The following is a 10,908-nucleotide window of genomic DNA, read 5'->3' on the forward strand; positions in this document are numbered from 1 at the left end:
CCCACCGCGCCCTCGGCCACCAGGGCGTCTGGGCCTGGCCCCCAGCCCCCTACCAGGAGCGCCCGCAGGCGGGGGGGGGGGGAACGTCGGGGCCCCGCCCCTCCCCCAACAGAGACCAGGAGTAAAAATAAACCAACTTTTATTTTTCCCTGGGGCCATTCGCAGGCCCCGCCCCAGGAGCCAGCCCTGGGGCTCCAGGACACACGCCCAGAGCAGCCGGGCCCCCGGAGCAAGCGGGGCAGTGGGGGTGGGGAGCAGAGGCCCGGGCCCCGCCCCTGGAGGAGGGCGGGGCTCCCCGCCTGGCCCCGCCCCCAAGACCCATGTCCATGTGTCTCAGGGCTCGAAGTCCTCACTCTCCTGGGGCAGGGGAGGGGTCCGAGCGGCCCTGGGCCCAGGCCCCAGGCTTCCGGCAGGGGGCTCAGAGGCCAGCACCCCCAGGCTGTCCAGCGCCCCCTGCTGGTACAGCGCCAGCCGCTCCATGATGCGCTGCCGGGCCGGGTTGATGTGAATGTCGGGGGCCAGGGATGAGGCAACACCTGCAGAGAGAGCAGAGGTCAGAGGTCACCCCGCAGGGCTCAGTTTCCCCAGCTGCGACCTGGGGGGCAGCCAATGGGCTGTGCTGGGGGCAAAGGCCTCACCTAAGACACTGTCCCCCTCCCCCAACAGGCTCTCGTCACTCTCCACAGGTTGGTTGGGGGGCAGCGCTGGGGTCCTGGAGGACGAGCCCCCCTGGGAGTCAGTGAGGGCAGCCCAGGACAGGGACGTCTGCAGCCGCTCCAGCTCCTGGTACACCTCGGGGAGAAGCAGAGTTGGGGTGGGACCCGGGGGTCCAGGCTTCTCCCCCCGACAGGAGAGAACCCAGTCCCCTCCCCGGTCCTCCCTGAGCAAGGAGATACCCCAGGCGTCCCCCCCCAGGCCGGCGACACCCCAGCCCTCCCCAGGCCCCCAGCCCCCTCACTCCAGGCGCCCGGTACCTGGGCCATGGGGGGGCGCCGTTTGCTGCGCCTGTGGAGGCAGCGGGCAGCCAGTCGCCCCAGTGAGGTGCCCAGCTCCTCTGCACAGGGCCCTGCCCGCCGGTCCGCGTGGTTCTGGAAGATCCTGGTGCCCACCTGGGCTGCCCGAGCGTCAGGGTCCGGGCCCGTCGCTGCCGCCTGCCATCGCCCAGGCACCTCGGCCGCATCCGCCTCCCCCTCTGCCACCAGATCCTTCTGTGGGCACAGAAGGCCGGAGTGAGGGGCCCCGGGGGGCTGGGGGGACAGGGGCCCTGGGACAGGAGGGAGGGGCCCCGGCGGGACTGGGGAGACAGGGGCCCCGGAGCAGGAGGGAGGGGCCCCGGCGGGGCTGGGGAGACAGGGGCCCCGGAGCAGGAGGGAGGGGCCCCGGCGGGGCTGGGGAGACAGGGGCCCCGGAGCAGGAGGGAGGGGCCCCGGCGGGGCTGGGGAGACAGGGGCCCCGGAGCAGGAGGGAGGGGCCCCGGCGGGGCTGGGGAGACAGGGGCCCCGGAGCAGGAGGGAGGGGCCCCGGAGCAGGAGGGAGGGGCCCCGGCAGGGCTGGGGAGACAGGGGCCCCGGAGCAGGAGGGAGGGGCCCCGGCGGGGCTGGGGAGACAGGGGCCCCGGAGCAGGAGGGAGGGGCCCCGGCGGGGCTGGGGAGACAGGGGCCCCGGCGGGGCTGGGGAGACAGGGGCCCCGGAGCAGGAGGGAGGGGCCCCGGCGGGGCTGGGGAGACAGGGGCCCCGGAGCAGGAGGGAGGGGCCCCGGCGGGGCTGGGGAGACAGGGCCCTAGGGCAGGAGGGAGGGGCCCCGGGGCAGGAGGGAGGGGCCCCGGCAGGGCTGGGGGGACAGGGGCCCTGGGACAGGAGGGAGGGGCCCCGGGGGGCTGGGGGGACAGGGGCCCCGGGGCAGGAGGGAGGGGCCCCGGGGCAGGAGGGAGGGGCCCCGGGGGGCTGGGGGGACAGGGGCCCTGGGACAGGAGGGAGGGGCCCCGGGGCAGGAGGGAGGGGCCCCGGCGGGACTGGGGAGACAGGGGCCCCGGAGCAGGAGGGAGGGGCCCCGGCGGGGCTGGGGAGACAGGGCCCTAGGGCAGGAGGGAGGGGCCCCGGGGCAGGAGGGAGGGGCCCCGGCGGGGCTGGGGAGACAGGGCCCTAGGGCAGGAGGGAGGGGCCCCGGCAGGGCTGGGGGGACAGGGGCCCCGGGGCAGGAGGGAGGGGCCCCGGCGGGGCTGGGGGGACGGGGGCCCCGGGGCTGGGGGGACGGGCCCCGACGGGGCTGGGGGAGGCCCAGGGGCAGGGGCTCACCAGGTATTTTGTCCGTCCCCGCCCGTCTGCCTCCAGGGCCCGTCTCCCCGTCAGCGTCTCCAGCAGCACCTGAGGGGCAAGGGGGGCTGAGGGCTCCAGCAAGGCCCCCGCCCCCTGTGTGTGTCCCGGGCAGCGAGGCAGGGGGCTGCTCCGTGAGCATGGGGCCGGGGTGGGGTGGAGGGAGTGGCACTCACCACGCCGTAGCTGTAGGTGTCAATGGAGGGGGACAGGGCCCCGCTCTGCACGTACTCGGGGGGCAGGTAGGCCAGGGTGCCCTGCACCGTGTGGGTCCGGCCCAGGGTGGCGCTGAGCCCCCCGGCAGGTGCTCGGCCCCGCCCCGCCCGCGCCAGCCCGAAGTCGCCCAGCCGGGGACGCAGCGCCGCGTCCAGCAGGATGTTAGAGCTGGGGGGGGACATGGGGTGAGACGCTGCCCCAGCGCCCCCCACGCCCCCCCACCCCAGTTACCCCCTCACCTCTTGACATCCCCGTGAATGAGGCTGGGCGTGTCCTGGTGCAGGAACTGAACAGCTCGTGCTGCCCCCACCAGCACCTCCAGCCGCTGGGGCCATGAGAGGGGGGGGCGCCCGCCCTGCGGGGAGCAGAGGGTGACTGGGGGCGAGGGGCTGGGCCCTCCTGGCCCGGCCCAGGGGGCACCCGCCCCACAGCCTCCGGGCCACAGCCCTCGGCCCTCGCACCTGGCAGCTCAGCCCGTCCTCCAGGGACCCGTTGGGCATGAAAACGTAGACGAGGCAGAACTGGTCCCGCTCGGCGCAGAACCCCCCGAACTCCACGATGTTGGGGTGCCGGAACCTGGCCACAGGCACAGCGGGGGGGCGCCCAGTTACCTGGGGCTCGGGGAGCGCAACGCATGCCGAGCGCAAGCTCTGCTGGTGTTCCTGACGCTTGCCCCCCCGGCGCCCGACGCTCCCCGCCCCCCAGCACCCCCGCCCCCCGGCACCGCCGGCCCCCGACGCTCCCCGCCCCCCGGCACCGCCGGCCCCCGACGCTCCCCGCCCCCCGGCACCGCCAGCCCCCGACGCTCCCCGCCCCCCGGCACCCCCGCCCCCCGGCACCGCCGGCCCCCGACGCTCCCCGCCCCCCGGCACCCCCGCCCCCCGGCACCGCCGGCCCCCGACGCTCCCCGCCCCCCAGCACCCCCGCCCCCCGGCACCGCCAGCCCCCGACGCTCCCCGCCCCCCGGCACCGCCGGCCCCCGCCGCTCCCCGCCCCGCCGCTCCCCGCCCCGCCAGCCCCCGGCGCTCCCAGCTCCCGCCAGCTCCCAACGCTCCCCGCTCCCCGCGCCCCCCGGCCCGCCTGCGCCCGATGCTCCCCACCCCCGCCAGCCCCCGAGGCTCCCAGCTCCCCGCCAGCTCCCGCGCTCCCCCCCCCCGGCCCGCCTGCGCCCGACGCTCCCCGCTCCCCGCGCCCCCCGGCCCCCGCCTGCGCCCGCGCTCCCCGCTCCCCGACGCCTCCCGGCCCCGCCTGCGCCCGACGCTCCCCACCCCCCGGCCCCGCCTGCGCCCGACGCTCCCCGCTCCCCACGCCTCCCGGCCCCGCCTGCACCCGACGCTCCCCACCCCCCGTCACCGCCAGCCCCCGCGCTCCCAGCCCCCCAACTCCCCCGGCCCCGCCTGCGCCCGACGCTCCCAGCTCCCCGACGCCTCCCGGCCCCGCCTGCGCCCGGCGCTCCACACCCCCCGGCACCGCCAGTCCCTGACGCTCCCAGCCCCCCAACTCCCCCCCGGCCCCGCCTGCGCCCGACGCTCCCCGCCCCCACCAGCCCCCGACGCTCCCAGCCCCCCAACTCCCCCCGGCCCCGCCTGTGCCCGACGCTCCCGCCCCCACCAGCCCCCGATGCTCCCAGCTCCCCGCCAGCTCCCGACACTCCCAGCCCCCCGACTCTCTCCACGCCCCGCCAGCGCCCAACACGCCCCGGCCCCGCCTGTGCCCGACGCTCCTCCGGCCAACGCCCTCCGCCGCCCACCAGTGCCAGACGCTCCCCGTCCCCCCGCACTGCCAGCCCCCCAACTCTCCCCATCCCCCACCAGCGCCCGATGCCCCCCGGCCCTGTCCGTCGCCCCCGCCCGACACTCCTCCAGCTGACGCCCCCCCGCCAGCGCCTGACGCTCCCCGCCCCCTGGCACCGCCATCCCCCGACGATCCCAGCCCCCCAACTGTCCCTGCCCCCCGCCAGCGCCCGACGCCCCCCGGCCCCGCTACCCATCAGCCCAGTCCTGTCGGTGTCTCCCACTCCCACCTGTAGCCCCGCCAGTGCCCCTCACTCTTGCCCCACAGCCCCTGCCAGTCCAGCCCCCCACTCCTGACCTCCAGCCCCCCCTCACCGGGACAGTTTTTCCACCTCTGTGAGGAAGCTGCTCCGGATGCTGCTCCAGTCCAGCTCCGCGTTCTGGGGAGAGGGAGGTTAGCGAGAGCCCGTGGGCAGAGAAAGGGGAGCAGGGCCCGTGTGGGGCAGCTCCAGGGACTGCGGGTAGATCCCTGGCTGGCCAGGGCTAGGGAGGAGGGTCCTGTGGCCCCCCGGTACCTCCTTGAGACGCTTGACAGCGTAGTCGGTGTTGCGCAGCCGGGCCCGGTACACGCACCCGAAGCCGCCTTCGCCCACCTTGTACCGCTCCGCAAAGCCGCCCGTGGCCTGCACCAGCTCCGCCAGGGGCCAGGCGAAGGGCTGGGGGGCGGGGCCCAGCGACTCCACCCTCTGTGGGGAGAGAGAGACCCACACGCTGGTGCTTCTGATCCCCCCAAAGCAACAGGGACCCCAGCCCAGGGCACTAAGGTTTCTGGGTAGGACCCAATCAGGCCCCTGCGTCCCCCCCTTCCATCCCTGCCCAGGCCCCACTAAGGCCCCTCCCCACACTCCTACCTGGCTGGCAGGGGGCGCCGAGAGCAAGGGGCCGGGGCCCTGGCTGCCGGTGCTGAGCAGGCTGCGGGGCGGGGGGCTGGGCAGGGGCAGGGAGGAGCAGGAGGGATCTGCAGTGGGGCAGAAACAGAGTGTTGGGGGGAGGAATAAACGCAGATCCTCCAACTCCAGAGGGAGAGGCTGGTCGAAGGGGGGTGTTACCTGGCAGGGACTGGGGGGGCGGCTTGGGGGGGTCCCAGGCAGCGGTCGAGGTTCTGCTGTCACTGGTGGGGGGGGCTGGAGGCGCCGAGGGAAGAACTGGGGGGCTCAGAACGGGGGGCTGGGTGGGAGGCTGCCCTGGGAAACAAAACACAGGGTTAAAGTGGGCGGGAAGCAGGAACCTGCCCTTTGTCAGTCCTGAGCCCCCGCAAGACACCCAAGCACTGGGCTCCCACCCGCACCACCTCAGGCAAGGCCCGGCTAGCAGGGGGCTGCGGGATGGGAGCTGGGGCGGCAGCCCAGGGCTGCCCAGTAGGGGAGCAGAGCATCCAGCGCAGGCTGTCTGTGGAAGCGGTGCCCAGGCGCGCCTGCCGCTGCGCACACAGCAAAATTATTCCGCACAGATGGAAACATTTAGAGCATGGGCTCCCAAACCGGGGGGTGTGCGGAAATTCCAGGGGGCATGAGGCAACCCAGACCCCCCGGCAATTCCCCCCTCCCAAGTTGTGCTGCTATTTTTGTTTATTTGGCCCCAGTTCCTTTTTTTTTTGCGCTCAAGTTTTGCTGTCGGGGGGGGGGGGGAGGGGGCATGAGCAGGGCTCGCCGAACCGCGGAGAGCCCCGCTCGCCAGCCGCGCTGCCCGATCGCCCAAGCCCGGCTCCTCCTTGCCACGGGCGAGTCGATGGTTTTGTGTGTCAAGCCCTGGCCATGAGTGTTTCTCCAGAAGCACAAGGGGGTGTGATGCCAAAACGTCGGGGAACCCCTGAACGGGAGGGGAGGGGCCAGGGAGGGGAGGGGCCGCTAGGGCAGGGCTGGCCGTGGGTGCTCACAGCTGGCCAGGAGGTCACGGGCCCGGTACAGCTCCAGTTCGTCCAGCAGCGCCAGCAGCTCCCCGACCCGGGCGTTCCGGTTTGTCCAGGCCCAGAGCAGCCGCTGGGTCCGGCCCTCTGTCCCCTGGCAGAGACGCAGCTCCACTTGATCCCGGGCGATCCGCGCGGCTGGGGAGCAGAGACGTCAGCACCGGGCGCCCCCGGTACCCCGCAATCCAGCCTCCCGAGAGCCCTGGACCTCCAATCGTCACCTCCCCGCGGCCCAGCACTGCTGCCTCGGCCCCAGTCCCACGCCCGGCCTCCTCCCTCGCACGGGTTCACGTGTCCCTGCTACCCAGACCTCACGGGGCACACAGGACACAACATCGCCCCCCCCGACTCACACCTCTCCCCCGCACCTCCTCCCCAGCACACACCTCCCCCCCGCACCTCCTCCCCCAGCACACACCGCCCCCCCACATTCCCACCTCACCCCGCACCTCCTCCCCCAGCACACACACAGCCCCCGCGTTCACACCTCCCCCCGCACCTCCTCCCCCAGCACACACACAGGCCCCCCGCATTCACACCTCCCCCCCACACCTCCTCCCCCCACACCTCCTCCCCCAGCACACACACAGCCCCCCGCGTTCACACCTCCCCCCGCACCTCCTCCCCCAGCACACACACAGGCCCCCCGCATTCACACCTCCCCCCGCACCTCCTCCCCCAGCACACACACAGGCCCCCCGTGTTCACACCTCCCCCCCCACACCTCCTCCCCCAGCACACACCGCCCCCCCACATTCACACCTTACCCCGCACCTCCTCCCCCAGCACACACCGCCCCCCCCACGTTCACACCTCCCCCCGCACCTCCTCCCCCAGCACACACACAGGCCCCCCGCGTTCACACCTCCCCCCCCACACCTCCTCCCCCAGCACACACACAGCCCCCCGCATTCACACCTCCCCCCGCACCTCCTCCCCCAGCACACACACAGGCCCCCCGCGTTCACACCTCCCCCCCGCACCTCCTCCCCCAGCACACACCGCCCCCCCACATTCACACCTCCCCCGCACCTCCTCCCCCAGCACACACCGCCCCCCCCACATTCACACCTCCCCCCGCACCTCCTCCCCCAGCACACACCGCCCCCCCCCCCCCACGTTCACACCTCCCCCCGCACCTCCTCCCCCAGCACACACCGCCCCCCCCATGTTCACACCTCCCCCCGCACCTCCTCCCCCAGCACACACCGCCCCCCCCACGTTCACACCTCCCCCCGCACCTCCTCCCCCAGCACACACACAGCCCCCCCGCGTTCACACCTCCCCCCGCACCTCCTCCCCCAGCACACACACAGCCCCCGCGTTCACACCTCCCCCCGCACCTCCTCCCCCAGCACACACACAGGCCCCCCGCGTTCACACCTCCCCCCCGCACCTCCTCCCCCAGCACACACCGCCCCCCCACATTCACACCTCCCCCGCACCTCCTCCCCCAGCACACACCGCCCCCCCCACATTCACACCTCCCCCCGCACCTCCTCCCCCAGCACACACCGCCCCCCCCACGTTCACACCTCCCCCCGCACCTCCTCCCCCAGCACACACCGCCCCCCCCACATTCACACCTCCCCCCGCACCTCCTCCCCCAGCACACACACCGCCCCCCCACGTTCACACCTCCCCCCGCACCTCCTCCCCCAGCACACACCGCCCCCCCCACGTTCACACCTCCCCCCGCACCTCCTCCCCCAGCACACACCGCCCCCCCCACGTTCACACCTCCCCCCGCACCTCCTCCCCCAGCACACACACCGCCCCCCCACGTTCACACCTCCCCCCGCACCTCCTCCCCCAGCACACACCGCCCCCCCACGTTCACACCTCCCCCCGCACCTCCTCCCCCAGCACACACACAGCCCCCCCGCGTTCACACCTCCCCCCGCACCTCCTCCCCCAGCACACACACAGGCCCCCCGCGTTCACACCTCCCCCCGCACCTCCTCCCCCAGCACACACCGCCCCCCCACATTCACACCTCCCCCGCACCTCCTCCCCAGCACACACCGCCCCCCCCACATTCACACCTCCCCCCGCACCTCCTCCCCCAGCACACACCGCCCCCCCCACGTTCACACCTCCCCCCGCACCTCCTCCCCCAGCACACACCGCCCCCCCCACATTCACACCTCCCCCCGCACCTCCTCCCCCAGCACACACCGCCCCCCCCACATTCACAGCTCCCCCCGCACCTCCTCCCCCAGCACACACCGCCCCCCCCACACGTTCACACCTCCCCCCGCACCTCCTCCCCCAGCACACACACCGCCCCCCACGTTCACACCTCCCCCCGCACCTCCTCCCCAGCACACACACACCGCCCCCCCACGTTCACACCTCCCCCCGCACCTCCTCCCCCAGCACACACCGCCCCCCCCACGTTCACACCTCCCCCGCACCTCCTCCCCAGCACACACACCGCCCCCCAGCGTTCACACCTCTCCCCCGAGCGCACCCCCCCCCACTCACACTGCACCTCCCCCCAGCACACCCCCCGCCCCCCCACACCTCCTCCCCCAGCACACACGCTGCCGCCCCAGCAAACCCCCCGTACCGAAGCGCTCCCAGTCCGCCGGGCCCAGCGCGTCCATGAGGCGGCAGAAGCCGCAGACCAGCCAGGCCGGCAGCTCGTAGAGGAAGCGGCCGGTCCCGGAGCCGGTCCCGGCCATGCCCCGCGCGGCCCGTCAGGCGCGTCGCCTTTAAGAGAAAACTTTTAAACTCCAGATGCGCATGCGCATTGCGGAGAACGGCCCCATCCCCGACGCCATCTTGGGTGCTGCAGCCTCCACCTACCGACCGGCGTGACGCCATGGTGAGTGTGGCGGAAGCGTCGGGGCCGCGTGACGGCAGCGCCCCCATCTTGGGTGTGGTTCTGCTGCAGCGCCCAGGGCCGGCGGAGGCGCCAGCGTGCAGCAAAGCATTGTGGGAAAGGGCGTGGCCACGGGCGGGCGGGGCCGAGCCCAGTACTTACCCGGGAGAGCACGTGGCGGCAACACAAGACACGCAAAAGAACAGACGTGCAGGGTCGCTTGGTTTTCTTGTAAATTTATAAGGCAAACTCTCGTATATAATAAATAAGGTACAATGAGCAATCGGCGTGGACTCCTGGAAACATACACGTACATTCACATGGAGGTGGCTGGGGTGCTTCTCACTGAAATGATACAAACTTTTCCTTTCATTGCTTGTTTCCTGTTTTAAATAGTCAGTGCTTTCAGACGTTTTGGCTGTACACAAAAACTAGAAAAGAACAACGGGTCCAAGATTTATTTCAGGAAAACAATCTACTTGAGGGAGTCTTTTCGTAAAGCAATTGTCCCAACTATGCATCCAACAGATGCAAAGAATTGCAAGTATATAGATAATTAAGGTGTGTTTGGAATAAAATAGAACTTAAAAAAAGAAATCTCAAGCAAAACCCCTCTCAGATCAGCTGAGAGGGCTCCCCTTCTGTCTGGAATTGAAAATCTGATGCATCAGATGAAAGACATCTTCTCAGTCAAATTCCCCATCTGTGCCCCAGTCAGCTGCTATTTGGTACTAATTCAGCTCCAGAACGTTGCTAACAGAGCTGTTTTGGCCAGTGCTAATTTAATGACCCAGGTTTCATAGTGGTGACAGGATGACACAGGAATCTCACAGGATCCTTTTTATTGCGATTATGGGATTCAGATGCTAGGATCCACTCAATTCCTTTGCCATGGGACCAAGTCTACCCCAGCTATGCCCATGAAGATGACAACTGTGGACGAGTCACCCGGTAAGATCAGAAGCCATGTATTTTTAAAACAGACCTCGGAAAACAGCACCACTCTGGGAACAGCGTAACTGCTTCCCCTCCTGGCATTCGGACAGTCCTCTCCATGTTACAAACACTCCCGGAACTCTGCTAGCACAACTCAGGTATTTATTTCAATCTCCTGGTGTGTTTCAACTGATCTTTGCCTTGCCAGTTTAGATACAAGCTTCTAGGTTTCTCTCTGAGTTGGATGTAAAATTAAGCAAGAGGCTAGTGGCTTTTCCTCCTTGGTTTCTCATCCACATGTGGGGTCCCTGTCCACTGAAAAGTCAGGTTTTGACCCCTGCCGTTGGAGCCCACGTCACAACGTTCCTGGTTTTGTAGGTAACCCTAGGTTCCACCTGCTCTTGTTCAAACAGGAATTCATTCAGAGGAGCTCTGGGTGGGAATCTGTCAATGGACACCCAGCTTGGTGGGGTTGGCTTGATTCTCCAAGCTGGGGTTCTGATCAGCACTGGTGCAGCTCTCTTGGGCCAATGGGTCCAGATTCAGTCAGCACTGCCCCCCCCAACAGAGCCATGGGACCATCGCATTGGCAGCTGCCTGGCTCTCCGGAAAGGGAACTCGATTCCAGCACTTCGCGTTGACGTGGAATTCGTTAAAGATGTCAGCACTGCCTGTCTCCGATTCCAGATGCTGCCACTCCGCCCCAGCGATTAGACACTCCCGACCCCCAGCGCATGATGGACACTGCATGGACTGTCTGCACCCTTGCTACAAGTCTGCAGCTCACACCCACCCAGCCCATCTCTAGCACCAGCTCCCAGGCTCTCCGCTGGCCGTTAGACTCAAGAGGAGGCTTACTCTCTAGGCTTGGCAGCAGGGAAGTACCTCAGGGAGACAGCTAGGCCTCCATTTGCACC

At 70.2% G+C, this 10,908-nt stretch overlaps 1 protein-coding gene across 2 annotated transcripts; it reads right to left on the reverse strand.

The window, feature by feature from the left end:
• Positions 1–122: 122 nt before the first annotated feature.
• IRAK1 (interleukin 1 receptor associated kinase 1) lies at positions 123–9,121 on the reverse strand. Of its 2 annotated transcripts, none has more exons than XM_089770261.1 (13): positions 8,801–9,121; positions 6,199–6,366; positions 5,372–5,506; positions 5,174–5,280; positions 4,838–5,008; positions 4,638–4,702; positions 2,991–3,105; positions 2,769–2,884; positions 2,490–2,697; positions 2,296–2,364; positions 1,110–1,208; positions 639–792; positions 123–536 (listed from the first exon to the last, which is right to left on the reverse strand). In XM_089770261.1, exons 1-13 carry the CDS (start codon positions 8,913–8,915, stop codon positions 334–336), a joined length of 1,725 nt encoding a protein of 574 aa, XP_089626387.1. In that variant the 5' UTR covers positions 8,916–9,121; the 3' UTR covers positions 123–333. The 2 variants fall into 2 exon arrangements, with proteins under 2 accessions (XP_089626387.1, XP_075772323.2); XM_075916208.2 differs by having other exon boundaries at positions 975–1,208.
• Positions 9,122–10,908: the final 1,787 nt, after the last annotated feature.

This window comes from Pelodiscus sinensis, chromosome 18 (assembly GCF_052426305.1).
Source record: "Pelodiscus sinensis isolate ZL-2025 chromosome 18, ASM5242630v1, whole genome shotgun sequence".
NCBI lineage: Eukaryota > Metazoa > Chordata > Testudines > Trionychidae > Pelodiscus > Pelodiscus sinensis.